This window comes from Falco naumanni, chromosome 18, assembly GCF_017639655.2.
Source record: "Falco naumanni isolate bFalNau1 chromosome 18, bFalNau1.pat, whole genome shotgun sequence".
Taxonomy (NCBI): Eukaryota; Metazoa; Chordata; class Aves; order Falconiformes; family Falconidae; genus Falco; species Falco naumanni.
In genome coordinates this window covers 5,250,409-5,268,221 of record NC_054071.1, presented here as the reverse complement: position 1 = coordinate 5,268,221, position 17,813 = coordinate 5,250,409, and the positions used below count along the sequence as shown (strand labels likewise).

At 44.5% G+C, this 17,813-nt stretch overlaps 1 protein-coding gene across 1 annotated transcript in view; it reads left to right on the top strand.

Moving 5' to 3' along the window:
• The first annotated feature begins 5,129 nt into the window (after positions 1-5,129).
• The window catches only part of SKAP1 (src kinase associated phosphoprotein 1), a 155,881-nt gene continuing 143,197 nt past the window's right edge, over positions 5,130-17,813 (top strand). Inside the window, exons 1-2 of the mRNA XM_040617243.1 lie at positions 5,130-5,216; positions 11,305-11,410. Coding sequence (XP_040473177.1) covers positions 5,183-5,216; positions 11,305-11,410 — 140 coding nt within the window. The 5' untranslated portion in view covers positions 5,130-5,182. The remainder of the gene's footprint in view (positions 5,217-11,304; positions 11,411-17,813) is intronic.

The following is a 17,813-nucleotide window of genomic DNA, read 5'->3' as shown; positions in this document are numbered from 1 at the left end:
AGAAATTGATGAACAGTAACCTGCAAGCCCTCGCGAAGCAGAGGTGCAGAATCGAATTATGAAGACAACCAAAGACCACTTAGCTTTAAAAAATGAAAGAGGCTTTATGAGGATTTTAACCAACCTTTAAGTGAATGATTTAGTCACACAAAAAGATACACGAGCTGTTGGACAATGAAAATGACATAAGCATGTAAACTCTGGGATTACAGCAGAGCATTAGCATGGCATAGCTGATTAGTAAACCAGGAGACATTATTCAAGCAGTCAGGTGCATTACCAGATTGGAAAGTTGCCTTTTTTCTGAGTTGTTGGTCACTGTCAGAGGCAGCAAATGACACCCAGTGGCCCAACAATTTGCCCTGGAATGGCAGGAGCTGTGATACAGAAATGGATGGGCTAGCATCTGCTCTGAAAAAGCAAGAATTAGAGTCTGCTCTGAATTGGCAGGAGCTACAGTACCAGGAAGAGAGGACAAAAGGGCAAGTCAGTGCACTATCCAGGGATATCGAGCAAGATGAATAAAGGGACTGGAAATGTACTTTCAGTGCTGCAGCACCAGACTAGGTGAACAAATAACCTGATCCACTTTAATGAAGCCTGTGATCTTCCACCTCCTTTGTGGAACGGGCATCCCAGGGTCAGCGTGTGCCTGCACGAGCATGCACACATCCTTATCTTATCTAATTACTAGAAGTTTCAGATTAATTTTAGTGCAGCTGCTTGAAAGGGCTGTTATCAGCCAGGGCTTTGTGGTTTAACCTTGTTACCCCTTTGTTGTTAACCTTTCTGAATGGCAGTGAGAGGAAGGCTGAGATCCTGATGTGCAGGAGGAGCAGGGAGGGTGCAGATGGGGACTGGCGACTCTGCACCCCCCCGGATTTGTGCATTCAGCTCCACTTCAGGCTGCATGACAGGACAGCTGGCTGCTTACCTCCACTGACAGGCACTGGTACCCAGCCACACAGAACAGCCCATAACAGGGACACATCTCCTGCCAACCTCTCCAGATCCTTTGATATTTCCGACAGCGCAGTAAAGGACTGTGACTCTCACATTTTACCTTGCATCGCTCAGCTCCTCTAAGGCTGCCCTGCTTTGTTTCCATAGCTACACCCAATCGCATCTGGCTTCCTGTGAAATTGGATTTCAAAGCAAGACAAGCCTTCAAAGGAATTTGTCCATTTAACAGAATATCATTAGGAGAGAGCCTGTCTGCTGAACTTGGGACCTAAAATGATTAAGATGGGGCTTTTATCATGTAGGGAGGCAGCTTTACATCTAGAGCCCATAAAGCTCGATGCTACACCACAATGATGCTGTGGAAGTTGCCAGTCAGTGCTAGACTCCCCCATCCCTTTCCCAGCTGACCACAGAAGTAAATTTGTAAACTATTCACACATTCAGAAATGAAACTAGCAAGAAAAAAGGAAAGAGGAAAAAAAAAAAAGGCAATTCAGCTGGGAATCAGTCTGCCTGGCTCTATCTGCAGCTGCGTAAGGCTTGGCTTGGTGCTGAGGCTTCAGGTAATAACACCTATGTCTGCATGTCAGCTGAGGCTCTGTCCACAGTATTCCTCAGTAAAACGGATTTAAGAACAACAGCTGCCACACAGTCAACCTGGTCTTAACAAAATCTTCCTGTAGGGCCTGAGAGGAACATTCTGAGTGCTGGGTCCTGTCTCCGGCTGCCAGGACCATGGGATGGATGTGTGGTTCAGGAGCATCTGGGGTGCAACAGTGCCAGCTTCCACACACAATGCTATTTTCAATGCTTTGGGATAATCTTAAGATCTGTAGCAAAAGACCAAAAATCACAACTGCAATACATCTCAGAAGTTGAGCAGAAAAGATCTAGAGCTTTACTGATGCCGTAAAGACTGCAACAGCAGGAAATTTGTTGGGTGAAATCCCCATATACTCTCAAGCACTGACGACACTCTCAAGCACTGATGACACCCAAAGCAGGAAAGGAAGGCAACCCCCCCCACACCACCTGTGACACTTGCCTGCCACCTGCCAGCTTGACATGAGGAAAAATTTCTTCCAGACCCTAAATATCATAATTCAGTTTAACTTGGGCAAGACTCACTGACCAAGTATCTTCTAGTTCACTCTTAACAATACTATACTTTCAGATTATTGTGTGAGCTATAGAAATGCAGACAACATGTGAGATGACCCTTTTCTTTACAGTTGCATGAACATTTCTTCCTCCGAGATCTGCATTGATCAGGTTTTATTGATCTTTCTGGCATATCTGAAGGCAGTTTCTTCTGTCTAAGGGACCTAGTTCATTCCTTTATAAACTCATTTTTAAAGTTAGTCACTCTCAGCAAGCAACTACTTTTATTTGTAGTCTGTAATAAACGGAATAGGATTTCTACACAGATGTGTTTAAATATTTATCCTTAAACACCTCTAGGAGAGAACATGTATACAGATCCATCTACTGTACACATCCACCTACACGCACTACCATTTCTGGCATACAGTCACAGCCACTCAAATGTGTCGGGAGCCTCAGGCAGCTTACAGAGATTCACATTATGCTCCCACAGGAAATTCTCAATTTTCTAAATCCTGACTCATGAAACCCTAGCTGACTAGGAGATGTAATGGGCAAGACTACTGCAATGTATATGCTTTCTAGCAAGGCAATCTCCCATGTGAGGCCCTCTGAACTGCAGTGACATTTTCTGTGTTTTAAGACCTCTGCATCTGCTGAAAAGCAATTTCTTGTACCTGTTCTAAAATCAGAATATGCTGCAGCGGTGTTGTCCGTGCGGGTGAGCCCACATGGCAGAGCACAAGGTAAAAGGGGAAGGATAGAAACTGAGTGAACTTACTCACAGTAGGAAACCTGTAAGGTCTGGATTGGTAATGTCAGATGTGAAGTCTGTCTTCAGATTGTTCTGAAATTACATGTGCGTGCAGAGCACAGCCAAGTGACAAATAAGAAGTGGTGGTGTGTTTCTTTTCTCAGATTCGGAAAGCAATTGAGCCTCCCAAAGCAGGAGAGCAAACACGCTGTCTTCTCTTCTTTGAGACTAAACCCCAAACGGCAGCTGCCACTTCAGCATTACCATGCAGAGACTCAATACACAGAGAACAGTGTGACATTACTTTCCTGGCAAATCAGTTGCATGCACTAAACATGTTCATGGTCACAGTATCTTCACTTCTTTAAAGCCATCCCTTCTTGACAAGTGTTATTTATATGTGAGTTATTGAAGTGTTGTCCCCATGCATAAAAGTGCACTTTTAACCAGTAAGTCCCAAAAGAACTTTGCTGCTGCTTTGGGGGTTTTCCCTTTCACTTCACTGCCTACAGTGGAGTCAATGTACTAGAATTGCAGGCACACACCCAAAACAAACAAACCCAAAGCACTCTGCTTTATCTTCTGTGTGTTCTTTATCTGATTTGTACCAGTAACTAAAAGCATAACAGAGTCTGTTCCCTTGTTTCACTCACTTGCCTCAGAAAGTAGGTCACAAAGCGTTAGCAGCTGATAGCATGTGAAGGAACATCTCTCATATATTTCTACCTCTTCCATGTCTGAGCTTTTGCCAGTATAGCTCTTATATCACGTGAGACACAGAGATTGCCTTGATTGAACCAAGCGAGAAGCTCGGGGCAAATCTGGAATCTGCTCCAAGTTTCCTTTATCCTAGGCCTGATATCCAACACCTAAACCTTTATTCCATCTAGGTGATGCATCCTGAGAACTGTAAGAATCTGATTCTGCAATTATATGGGAACATGCTCAGCCTCACAGCATGGCTTTGTCCCACTGTACAAGTGTTTGTATCTCAGCCTCCGCAGGCTGGGGGCCCTGTGTGCTTTTTTTTCTTTCTTGTTTTCTTTTCCCCTACAGATTTTGTTTTGCCAGCTCGTGACAATTCTGTGGCAGGCTGGCTTGCCCAGAGCAGGAGGAGAGCAAAGCAGCTAGAGAAGCAGTTTTAGGGGGGCTCCTTACAGAGTTCAGAGTGGCCTGATACACCTTAGTACACAGCCCTGGCTCTTTGCTCTCTGGAGCTGTTATGCCCCTACTGAAAGCAGCAAGCATGTGAAGCTATATGGTTCTGTTTTGTGGCCAACAGAGCCGGACTGCATCCTTTTTTGCTATTTCCAACATTTGCTGTGTTGGAAAAATATAAGTAAAGATTACATACCCAGGCATAAAACACCAGAAAAATGAAATTGGCAAGCCTGTTCAGCGTAACCTTTTCTATGTGCTGTAACAATAAATACTTGTTTGATACCAGGATATTGCAGAGTAAGGACTGGACCCCCTACACCTAACTGATGGAAAATCTTAAACTGGTCTTTGGAATCATTGATGAGCTTCAGATAAAGATGACAGCCTTTAGATTTGTCAATAATAAGCCTAAAATTTGGAATGCAAGAAAGAAAAATAATAGTTGTATCCCCATAGTCAGCTTGTGCTAATTCATTTATACAGGAGAGAGGCAGATGCAGGGCTGTGGGTTAATCTAATGCAATGCCATTTTTGTTTTGTAGAGCACAGTTTGCATTTATTGCCTGTCATAAAGCAAGTTAAGGTGCACAACCCTGTTATTTCTCTGGGCAAGACTTAGAAATATGAACGGCTATTACAATCCAGCCCCCCTTCCTACGCAGGATACAGGAAGAGGGGAAGCTTTATTACAGAGCAGCCAAGCACCATTCTCTTCCCGCACGCATTAGAGGAGAGAGCCTGCCTTTGCCTGGAATAAATCCAATCCCCAACTCCTTTTGTGCAAGGAACCCGCACAGGAGGTTAAATCGATGGCCGCACAGCCTCACAGAGCTGCGTCTGCTGTGCCAGCAGCTACACTGAATTGTGATAATGAAGGAGATGCACCTGATGCTCATTGAGCTAATTGAGGAGTGCAGGTTCAGCTGTGCTGTTGCTGGGGTCGGGCACTTTTGTGGCTCATTGGCCAGAGCTTTGGCTCTCAGGGGTGTTCAGTGTCTGGGCACCTGGCCTGTGAGGAGGTGGGTTGAACTGGCTGGGGCTCGAGGAGGAGGAGGTAGTGGTATCTGAGCAGAGCGCGGTGGTTTCTTTACCTTATTTTGGGTGTCCCCGCCCTCCCTGCTTCCTTTTGCTCTGTCCTTGCCCTTCAGGGAGCTGTAGCAACAGGTTTGACTCCTGTAGAAAGGAAGGTGGCAAGGTACCATGATCCCAGAGGAGATTCAGAGACTTCTGGAAGGTAACCATGAATTCCTCCTTGCTCCCCTTCTGCTTAATGGGGGAAATCTGCTGTGGTTGCAGGGGGAGAAGCTGAAAAGCTCTTTATACCTCGCTGTGCTGAGCCAGAGAGCGATGTGGAGGGACTGTAGAAGCTACTCCTTCTCTAAGGCTGATGGTTTTGGGGTCCTTGGGTTATGTATGCCTGACCTGTTTCTAACTGCAGTTGAGAGTGTGGGGGATGCGGCTGCCTGTTCTGGTGATTTTGGGGCTGTCCTCCTGTAGCTCAGAAGTTGGTAGGTGCCTCCATGCCTGCGTTAGGGGTGAAGAAGCTCTCTGGTGGTCCTAAGGTGAAGGGGGTGTATGCAAGATTGGGGGGTTTCTCCTGGCATGGTCAAAAGGTGCCCCTGCTGGGTGTTTTCCATGAAGGTATTGAGGCTGTGCTGGTGAGCAGTGTGAGGTGAGACAAAGGGGTGGGTACAAAGGGTAAAAAAAGATTGTGTGCTGCAGGGAGCCCTCTCAGCAGGCTTTTGTTGTAGATGTGATAGCTGAGTCTCTGGGCTTTAGATATTGTGCAAGTGTTGCGTGTTGCGCTGGAGATGCAGTGAGCAAGCTCGCTTGCTGGGGGTGCATCCTCAGGAAAGCTTCAACCCTATTGAAAATGGGGGTACAGCTGAGAGGGCCCCACTTCTACTTGATAATTTGAATGCTGCCTCCTGAGGTCTCATCATCTGAGCAAATGAGCTGTGCTGAGAGCCGACAGCATTTACTTCTGTGTGTAAGATGGCAGGTGTGAGGCTTCTGAAGTTGTTTTTCATGGATTTCTTCATCAACTTGACCTGCAACACCTCCACTCATTGAATTGGTGGGCCAGCCAGGCAGAAACCATGCAAAATGCTTCTCTTAAAATGTGCTTCACAAACATAAACAAGTTCTGTACGGACTTCTCCAGCTATTGCTGACCCCATGGTGCAGTAAGCGAAGGCTGGGTGACAGAAGTGCCGCGCAGAGGTGACAATGTTATAGCCTGTCCCTAAACGGAGCTTCAGCAGCACTTTGCAGGCGCAGTGGTTAGCCCTTGCCAAACACACAGGTGCACGTTACTGGCACATCCCGCTGCCGCAGGTGTGGGTGGGCGGTGGGGAAGGAGTCGTTAGCATCTTGCTGCTGGGAACAGTTGTGTTCGGGGCTGGCCCGGCTGCTGCAAGGCTTTGTGACCTTTTGTTTCCTGTCACGATGGCTGCCGGCAGCACGGAGCACTTGCCCCTTCCCCTCCGAGAGCGGGAGAACTTCCAGTCCTGGGGTCTGTCAGTCTGAGAGAGAGTGTGCAGCCTCCAAGCCCGTCAAAGCTGCCTTCCAAATGCTTTGTGTCTTCCCCCAGATGTAGGTGTAAATTCTCTCCTCTGTTTTTTAATCATGGGGGCTTCAGTGAAGTTCACCCTTTCACATTTCTGATGTGCAGCACTTTATTGTTCAGTGCTGACACTTTTGTAAACAACTCATTTCTGCACCTGCCACCTTCCTTTAACTTAGATTATTTTCTTGTTAGCTGACTGTTTTTAATTGAAGGCTTCAGATCTCCTTCTAAAGCACAGCCTTTGTTTGCTGACAGGTATAGCAGGCTATGAATGGAGATTAATTGCATGTCACATACCTCTGTATCAAACTTGCTGTGTCTTAACAATCTATACGGTGTTGAGGCCTTCCAGTGGCTGAGGCAGTTTCTAGCTATGCAGGCTGGAAATGAAGGAGCTTGAGCTATGACATTGTTTGCAAACTGCATTACTATGAGAATTCTTGTATTTAAAATAAAAATCACAAATAAAGGAGGAAACATACCGATATACAGGTAATAACATTTGCATCCTTATGCTAAAGTTTCTGATTCCTTATGTTAAAGTTTGGTCAGTGGTGCAGGGCTGCTCGCATGATGTGCAGAAGCAGGTAGTCAATGGTGTGCTAGCAGCAGTTGTGTTATTATCACGTAAGATATCTCTGAGGTTGCAGTGGTTGAACGCCAACACAATATGGCTATTGTCCCTCCACTGCGATCCTGCAACACTTACGAACGCTTGTTCTTTTCTGTTTATACGTAGGTGTGGTTGCACCAACTGCAAACAAGTCAGTTCATTACACAGTTTCACTTCTGGGTCAGTTGAGTCCCTTTTAAAACTACTTTTGTTTAAGGTTATTTCATACTTGTTTAGTACAAATTTCTTCTGAAGGCTGGAACAGTGGTTCTAAAAAATGTGATATATCTCTGACAAACCCAGGGCTGCTTTTTTTGTCTGTAGAAGCAAAGCCAGGCTGGCAGTCTGATCATCTTCCCTTTGCCTGCCTTGCTTGATCCTCTTCATTTCAGATGGTAGGGCTGGAAAGCCATTTTCTTGCTGGGGTTTGGGCACCAGGAAGGACAGAGCAGGTGCTGCACTGGGAGGCTGTGACTGCACCTGCACAGCCTAACAAAGCTGGTAGCTGCTAATTGTAAGGCGAGCAGCCTCATTGCTGTTTTAAAAATAAACAAATGCTCTGTTTGTGTGGGCTAATAAGCTGCAGTCAGATAGCATCATGAGTAGCTCTGGAATTTAAATATCAGGGAGTCTGGGGTTGAGATTTGGAAACGGTTCTCAGTTCCCCCATTGTCTGTTGCATAGGAGAGAATGTCCCATTCAGCTCATTGCAGGAGGATGGATGAAGGTTGCTTCAGTTCTCAAGGTTTTCTCTGACTCAGCCCCACAAAAGCAGGATGGCTCATCTGAAAGATGTTGTTTCACCATGAAACCATCCTTTCTTGAGCTTACAGAAAAGTCAAGAAACACTGTGCAATGGTTCATGGCTTTTATTTATTTTGACAAGTGGGATGGGGTGATACAACTAGCCTTCTAAATCCCAAACTGCCTTGGGACACATTCTGGAAATATTAATGCAGTCTCAGGGAATCTCAAGGTATCTGTACTCTCTGTGTTGATAGGTGTCCTAAACTTTTTTTAAACTGATTTTTTTTTTTTTCTAGCCAGCTGGGGTGATAAACTGCAGGAGGGATTGTGTGAAGCATCAAATAAGTGTTGGAGCAGACTGGTTGGCTCAGTGTTACCTTGCACAGCAAAACCATTGTGATTCTGTGGGACTAGTCCCTCTGCAGAGGGAGTGTAGGATTTCTGTTAGCAGTTTTCTGATGGCAGAGTAGAAAGAGCAAAAAATAGTGAATGTGTGTACGTGCGTGGAGAGAATACACATGGCATCTTAATACCTTTCAGCTCTGTTATTGAGTGCTGATTAACTCCTAGAATTTAGTGCTGCCATTAAAAGGTTATTTACTACCTGGACTTCAGTGGTTGTGACATAATTCTTATGATGCTGTGCATCTCCTGCAGGATTAAAGTGGATAACTGCAATTGCCTCTAGAAACTCCCCTGAAACACTTGATGAAATTTCAACTTTTTTTTTTTTCTCCTCTTACCTTTTTAGCTGCAGGAAATGAAAAGGAGAGTCCTGTAAACTTTCAGAGTGGATCGCAGAGAGCAATCTATAAACATCAGGAATATAATGTTACCGACAAGCAGTAAAACTAACATTAGGGTGATTTACTCTAGAGCTGCTTACATATTGCTCTTCCTGATCCACTTTGAGAGTTTATGGTTGGGCTTTCTTTTTCATTTCCTGGTGCTATAAACATAGTGGCTGGCTCTGAAAGGGGCTTTGCCTGGTTTGCAGAAGTGACCCTAGTTCTACTATAACTTATCCAGCAGCTGATCTGTGCTGACATCCCAGTAAGTAAATACCATATTAGAGCTAATTGCGTACTCGTGGAGCTAATCTGTGCTTAAAAGTGACAGAGGGATGCAACTGGTATTTGCACAAATTCCGGGAGAGCTTGTTTTTCTTGCTTGTTCTTCCACTGTGGAAATGCAGCCTTCATGTAGTTTCTCTTGCTGACCCATTTCTACTATGCTGTTTTTATGCTGGTTTGTATATAATAAATTGTCCCTATAGCCTCATCTGTTCTTAAGCAGTAAGCTCCTTGGAGCAAGATACATCCTTTGTGCTTAGATATATGTACTTGGGTGCTTTCTATGTAATTTGTAAGCGATGTAAGCCTCAGCATCGTTAGGCCTGTCATAAGCTGGTACTGTATCTTGGATGTACAATTAAAACTGCGTAGAGATGTACTGAAAATGAAACTTAGCCTAAGGATTACACATTGGCCTGGGATTTAAACAGCTTCACTCAGCTCTCTGGCAAAGCCTTTGTCTTATCCCAGGCGGGCCACCTAGGGCTAAATTACCAGTAGTGAACTTGATATTAACAGGCATTTTGGCCTGACACCTCTGTGCTCCTGGGGCTCCCAAAACCGCTGCTGGATATAGGTGTGGGTTTGAGAGCAATACTGTGAATTAGCATTACTGCCCATCTGCTGAGATGTGGCAACTGTGCATCCCCACGTCAGGGGCGTTGTGCTAAGATGTTTCACAATCTCAGTGCTGTATCCAGGCTTCAGGCAAAGCGGTGACTGCAGGTAACGGGGCACAGCAGGCTCAGACCTGGTTCCAGTGGGTCAGGAGCCCTCCTAGTAGGAGGGAAGGCAGGGAGACAGAAAGTAGTGAGGACCTGGAGGAGTTTGTTTGGCTGAAGTACGCTTGTTAGCGAGCACTCCCATGGAAACTGGTGCTTTTAGCTAAATAAATCCAGAAAGGAGAACTGGACTGTTATGGAGACAGTGTTGTTATCTGGATTTGCTTCCCCTTCCCAGGCTGCTGAGGGGAGAGCTGAGTCTCCCTGGTCCTGCTCGTCTCCCACTCTTCAGAGGCGGTGGGAAGAGGGCTTTGCTCCTGAGAGAAGCCCAAGTATCAGCCTTGTTTCCCTCCATGTTCTTCCTTATGACCTTAGCTTTAGAATTCCCTTTCTTGTGCTCCCCCCTCCCTAGCTCTAAGCCTTTGAGTGTGTCATGAGCAGGCAACAAAAAGAAATGAGAGCTCACGATTTTAGCAGAAAAAATTACTAATTTCTCTTGTGGCATTTTGATCTTGAGATGTGCTTGCAGGTAGAGGAGCTGTTTTTAAGGAGCTGTGCAGATTCCTGGGGTGTGCTAAACAGTGTTGGCTGTTGTACTGGCAGCTGAAGCATAAGGAGCTGAAAGTCCTGCAAGCAGGATATTAAACTGACATTAGTGTCACAGTATGGGGTGTGAGTTAAAGGCTGGAGAGGCCCGTGGATGTACAACACCATAGCTTTGAAACCAATCTTTTCTCTGCTAGGGGAAACTAGCAGTAATGCTGCTGAAGTACAATGATGATATTCTTCTATACGGAGCAGGTGTGATTGGAACTGGTTTGTTTTCTATGAGATTTTTTTCCCCGGTTTTCTGTAAAGAGCATAAATATTTATGCAAATAGAAGACACTCAAACCTTTTATCTTCTAGTTCAGATTAAATTTCTGCGTACAGATGTAGTTTCCAGGTGAGAGAATACCATATTTACTTTTGTCTGGCTGTCTCTGTTGAGCAAGCACAGGGTGTAGTATTTCAGCGGCAACCTTGCAGAACCCATGTTGTGATACAACTGCATGTGGGCTAGTGCACACCCAACCTGTCTTTCAGTGCTTGTCCTTCATGAAGATCATCCTTGTGAAAACCACAGGTTAGGGTTTCCTTGAAGTGTCAGTGGATTCCTTGCTCTGGCGTTTTAGAAAATGCTTTGGATCCTCCTCTGGATGGGATAACCACTCCTGCTATGTCCTTATTTAATGCCAAAAGCCTTTCACAGCAGCAGATTTGTAGGGTTTGGGGCAGAAAAGAAGCAGGTGGAATTGCACTTGGTCTGATAGGCTTATCCATGTTTCACTTCACCTTCTTCCTTTCTTCTGCTTGGTGGTTTCTCTGCTTATTTACCTTACTGCTACAGAGAAGCTCTGTAATCACATGCAATATTTAGATCCACTTCTATCTACAGTCACTGCAATGTCTTCTCCAAGTGAAGTCTTCAGACTGACTTGTGTTTCTGGATCAAACTGCTCAGTATGGTGCCTCAAGGGCTTCCCGGGGTGCAGCCAGGTCCAGGTTTCTTAGCCAAGACCAGGTATGTGCGTTTTAACCTGTAATTCTCTTTTCCAGATGTTGAAGGCTACCTGGCAGATGCACTGCAGAATGAAAACTTGAGTGCTAAAGCAAGGGAGCAGAGGGATGCAATTCTCTTTGGCTTCCAGCAAGTCAAAGCTAGGTTTGTATTGTCTGCATTGCATTCTAATGAAAGTGCTTCAGAACAGTGTCCTGCCTTGGGGTACCCCATGCTGTATTTAACTAGCTGGACAATTAGCCCATGATTTGAAAGGTAATGGGCATTCAGGGCTTGGTATAATGTGAAAGTGCACTGCACACTGGTTTGTAAACTCTCCTACTTAACCAGTTTTATGGTTGTCTACAAATTTGTTGTCATTTGTTTGGAATTCTTGTGTTTCAAAGTAAAAAAATTATGCCTTGGGCTGTGTCTGCCCAGCTCTTTGCATATGGCGGTCTGATCCTGTCCTGTTCTTCCTTCTCCCTTGTGCTAGAGAGGATTTTGTGGAAAAAAAGAATCCATCACTCAGGCTTGTGGGTAAATCAATACATTAAGTAAAGACTTTTGTTGCGGGCTTCCTGCTGAAAGTATCTATTTCACAAGTGGCTCCTGAATTCAAATATGTATTGCCTGGACTTTGATATGGTAAAAAGGAATGAAAAGAACTTCTTGAATTAAAACTGGGGTCTGACCTGGGTTCCAAAATCTCATGTCCTCAGGACTGCTCAAGCCCTGCATGAGAACGTGAACTGCCTCATTTGGATAAGCGAGTGAAGCAAACAAAGCTTGTTCTATTGTGCTAGGGGAAAAATCGAGGAACATAAACAGAGAACAGGATGCTGAAGGCTTAAATAAAACTTCCAGCATCAGCTGCATTGTATTTTCGGCTAGAAATGTGATCCAGAGCTTGCTGTTAATGCTCTAGTTATAAGATATGAGTTGTGTCACTTGACGTTAAGGCCTGACAATAAAACTCAGGGTGGCTGACTGATGTAAGCATCCAGTTTAAATAAAACTGCTGTCGAGTCCCTGAGAAGCGGAGAATTTTATCCTTCGGAAGGGCACAGCCAGACTCTATTCCCTGCAGTCCCACTGAAGAACTTTGCAAGATGCCCTGCTGTATCTTAATCGATCTTTCCTGCTGGCTAATTAAGCATCAGTTTTACTCAGCAACTCGGGACTGTGTAATTATCAGCCTGGGTTGCCCTGAATAATTGAAACAAGCTGAATGCAGAAGATGGAAGCCTTTGGAAAATGGGGCCGTAGCATATCTAGTGGAAGAATGGTGTGTGTGTGTGTGTCGCAGTATCCTGTGAGGTCGCAGAAGAAAGGGCTTGATTGCATGTTTATGTGATTTCTCTGAAAAATTCCCACTCATTGGCAAGTATTGATTTTGGATAGAAAGAATTAAGTAAGGAGAATTCTGAACCTGAAGTATTCAGATGTCAAATCAAGCTTTTTTTTTTTTCTACACACACACTCCCCCCAAATGTCCTGAGATCATGCAACTTTAAAAGTGACAATTTTTTATCTTCATGTAGTGCCACTCTAGGCCTGTTTTTAATAGACTATATTAACAGCTTGGAACTTGATAAATGTGTGAGGCAGCTGGCACGCTTGGAAATACTGGATTGTTCTTGCTTCCCAAAGTGGGTGGTCTGTCTTCATGAGCTGTTAGCTGTGAATGGTGCTTGAGCGGTGGGGAAAGATGCTGCTCTGGCCTTCATGCCATAGACCTCTGCCTTCCCAGAGGTTATGTGTGGTTTTGGTGACTTGCTCAAGAAGGAGCAGCCTTTTAGGGTCCTGGGACAAACACTGATGCTGTGATGCAGAACTCGACCTTTGCTCTCAGCCTAAGAATACAATTTGTGATAAAGCTTCTAGAACAAAATAATCTCAAGAAACCCCAGATTTAGTGTGAAGCAGCCTTTGCATCAGGAGGAGAGGTGATATGCAGGTTCCTCCTGGATGCTCAGGTTAAGATGTGGGCCTCAATCCTGTTGCTTATTGAAATAAATTGCAGGTACTTCTGGAGCGGAAAGCAAGACCCTTGAGCAAAGACTACAGGGCACTGCTGATTTCCTGCTTATGTTTTATTGCTCAGTGGCATTTGGAAAGGGTGAGAAGAACAGAGTATACAAATGTCCTTGTTCTGACCTGAGCCATTAATACAATGATTTGTGGTGGGAGATTACTGTAATGATGACTGTATCCTTTTTATTTGAAAGGATCTAAGCAGGTCTTGCTCTTGGGGATGAGGCGTAGGTTTGTCTCTTTGGGGAGCTTCCTGTGGCTTTTGTGGCGGGTGTTCAGGAAATCATCAGCCACCGTCTTCAGGAAGCGCCTGCCTCCCCCCAGCAGCCCTGCTCTCTGTGTTTCCCCTCTGCAGGGTGAAACACAACACAGTGTGTAGGGTTTCATTATTTGGGTTCATAATGGACATAAGTAAACTGCTCAGCTACTGGGGAGAGACGCATGCGTCTCTGGGAAGGACGAGCTTCATCTAGTACGATTCTCCTGAGCCAGTCACAATAACTGTTCCTGTAAGTTGGCCGTCAGGTCTTTGTATCACTGCTCTCCCCATGGCCTCGTAACGTTCCCCCACCGGGAGGTTCACTGATGACTATAAAGTGTACAAGTGGTTGGGGTTTATGGCTCCTTGTGCTACCTGTGAGGATATATTGTTTCCATCTCACTGCAAGAAGTGTGGTAGGTAGGGAGTGGATTGTGTTTGCAGGTTATCATTTTTTCCGAGGCAGGCTGGGTTATTTCTGTTTGAGGAGCCGTGTCGGAGGTGTTGCAGGCGGTGGCTGTGGGGAGGCTGTCACTGTATGGCTGAGTTATGCCTCCTCATACCGTTTTACTTTCAGAATACATTTGGTTATTTAAAGTGCACTGTTGTGTTGAAACAGTTCTGTGTTCTTTCTTTTTTTTTTTTTTCCTCCCTACTGACTCAGATCCTATTCCACTTTCTAATATCTTACATCTAAATCCTGGCCTGGCAATTTTTTTCCTAATCATATCTCTGGTTTCATTGACAATCTCTTTTAATTGCTTTCCCTGCCGTCCAGGAAAACAAGCCACAGAACATGACAAGAGGCTTGGTCCGCAGGAGTTACCTGTGGGAGGGATGAGGCTCTTGCAGCACAGTAGCACCTACAGTAGTCACCTGTGTCCTGACCTTAGTCCAAAGACCCTGCTCTAGTCCTGATCAGAAAAACAAAGTCTTTGTAATGAATAAAACTTGCTTAAAAAGCACCTTTGGTTTGGGAGGGGGTAGCAGGAGGATGCGGTGCTGGGGCAGAGTTTTTGCTTGTTTCCCAGAAACCCCAAAAGTTGTCAGTTGCTTCTGGTGCTGAGGGTTTGTTTCAAGTTGTTCCTTGGGAACATCGCTGCTGCTTCTTGTGTCCTAACAAAGCTGACTGCAGAGCTAGCAGCAGATGTCCGACACCTGGGATGCATCAGATACATGACTCCACTCAGGAACACAAGCCCATTCTTGTCCTTTGGCAAGAGCAGTAACAAAAAAAAAAGTCTTCTTGCTGTTAAATGACCTCACCTCAGCATTTCGACATTTCTAGTGCAGTTACAATGGCAGGGGGTGAGATGGGGAGAATGGGATTTATTTAAAAAAATATGGAGATAAATAGTTCCTCCATCTCCTTGGAGTCAGCTACTCATTTAAACTCCCTGTTGGAAAGCAAGGGTGCATTGATGGAAACAAATTCTTAGGTTTTTTTTTTTTTTTTTCCCCTGAGGTGAAATGTAATAGTGCTAAAAGGAGAGCAAGGCAGACCTGTTGTATATCAAAGCAGCAATGAAGAGAAAGGGGTTTAATTAATGTTGGGTTTCTTGCATACACCCACTAGGACATCCAAAATAGACACTGGAACTCTACCTTTAATGTGCTCTGTTGTGATGAAAACAATGGCATGAACCTGAGGTCCAATCCTGCTACTCATAACTAATACACAGGACCATTTCCTGACATTCCTACCAGCAGCAGGCGTTCCAGTGTAGACCAGGTTATTCACCTCTGGATAACAAGCTTCAAACTTTGTTTTACTGCCTCATTGTCAATCCCTCCTTAAAGTTTGTGGCAATATTCCCAACGCTAATACTGTGCTATCAGCGAGGAAAAATCTGCCCTTGGTCTTTTAACTCTGCAGTGAAACTTCTCGTGTACCAGATGTGTCCAGGTGATGATGCCCTGGCCTGCGAAGGAGAGCCTGCAGGTCTTTCCCGGACCTCCACCATTGCTGTACTGCCACACTGGTATCTGTGTGCTGTGTCACAAAGGCAAGAGTGCTGTGGCTGGCAGCTTGTTTGGGTTCCCAGCCTGGTCAGCAGATGTGTGCTCCTTGCCTAGTCGAGTGATTTAGGTTCCTAATATTAAGTCTGGGATGAGGTTTAAATGTCTAATTGCATAGTGAAACGACATCGCTGTCCTGCACCTTCAACCAGAGGCTGTGCTGCCGTGAGCCTTGTTCCTAACACTGAGGTTCAGAAAAATAAATACAGCCTCCGAGCTTAGAAATTGCTCACCCTTGGCACAGAGATGCAGAGTACAGAGGGGAGCTGAGATGCTCCTGGTGCTGGGGTACATGTTCCTATACTCTGTTTCAGTCTGAGCTGCACAAACACTTGGTTTTGAGGAGCAAGCTTCGGTAATACCATCACCTAGCTCCTGCTGGGTGGTTGGCCACATCTGGCCCCGACAGTGTAACTGTCAAAAGAAATCCTGTGCTTGCTGCTGGGGCTGAAACAGGGTGGTTTTACCCCAAATGGAAGTGCAGGGGTAAAGTCAACACCACATGACTGCCTCTGGTTTGGGCATCCTCGGGGTTGTGTACAATTCTCTTGTAGCCTGTGGTTCATGCATGCTGTCACAAACCAATAAGCTACTGGTTTTATTGGTTTACAGGTGTAGCTGAACTGTAGACGCTTCAACACCAGGGGAACTTTGCTTAATTATCTGGGGTTGAACTTGATCCTTCCTGTGGCAAGGTATTACAGTAGGATTGTAAAGATTCACTAACAGAAATAGATCCAAAATTTTGTCTAAAGCAGTGTTTTGCCTGTTTTAATAAATTTCTAACCATATTAACTACATTTATTACTTCAATTTTCAACCTTATTTTAAAGTTTTAAGATTGAAATTAAAGAAAATGCAATTTCAGGGTAATTTTGCTTCATTAGTCTAAATGCACTGCCTGTAATTCCTACCAATATTAAACTCATTATGCTGAATAATGTGTGATACCAAGATAAAAAGGAATTTAAGAATGTGACCTGATGGGCAGATAATTGAGCTCAGCACATTAACGCCAGGGCTGGACTATAGCCCCACCACATTGTCCTTAATTAGGCAAAGTGCTGTTCTCCTCCTTCATGTTCTTCAGAGAGCTGAAATTTATTTGCTCAGCAAGGAAATGATCTTGCTGAGCATGATTTCATTCACACTTACTTTGGCCATTAAATACAGATTTGTTCTGCAAAAAAATAAAAGCAAATCCCTGTCACTTCAAAAGTACCTAGCAGGTTTGGAATTTGCATTTTTCTATCCTAAAAATAAGCTCCTCTAGTTGTGTGGGTTTTTTTGTTTTTGTTTTTTTTTTCTCCTTTGTGCGGGGGAGACCTGTCCCTGCTCAGCACTGGCCTGGGGATGCGTAAGCGTGCACTGCACCAGCTGGTGTTAATGGAGATCTAAAGCCTCTCACCACCCTGCACCAGTACATCTGTGCCTGGGTGTGTGTGAGCACAGGCATTCCTTTAGTTTTCAACAGTCAAGTTTAATACTGACCGTGGTGATTATTTCTTTTTAAAGTCTGGTAAAGTTTCTGTTAGGATGTTCCTAATTTATTTTGTAATCTTGGTAGGGGATTTTTTTTTTTTACACCCCCCATACCTCCTTTTGGGGAGTGCTGAGGAAGGAATTCTCTTCTGTTAATATATGGCCTGGCAGGGGCACAAATTCAATTCAGCTGTTATCATATTCTACCTGCTTTTATACCTGGGGTGAATGTGGCCATTCACTCTGCCAGTAATGCAGTTTGGTGCCTTCTGGGTTAGGCTCCTTTCAGTAATTTGCATCATTTTCCATTCCAGCTGATAAAATTACCCGTTTCCCCATCCATTTCCTTGTGAATGCATGGTTAATCTGAAACCTGAGGACTGTAAATGATTGAAACTGTGTAACCAGAGTCTTTGCATAGCTGCTGGTGCTGCTTCTGTAACATTTAACCGAGAAATGCATTTGAAGTGGTTTGTAACAGACTTTGCTAATGGTGAGCTCCCCAATCCCATTTTAATCTTCTTTTTTTCTACTTGAAATCTTGTACAGCATTGATTTTTAAAATTTTTTTTTGCAAACATTAAAAACCAAAGAATACTGTGCACCAAACAAATTAGACTGTCTTGAAATATCTAATTTAATAACATCTGTGGTGATATTAGTGTTCTTAATTGGACAGGAAAATACAGGAAATTTGATTGAAACCTGACTTTATTTTATGGTTCCTGCTGAAATTGAGTCTGAGAGGAAAGTGGGGTTTAGACTTTTATA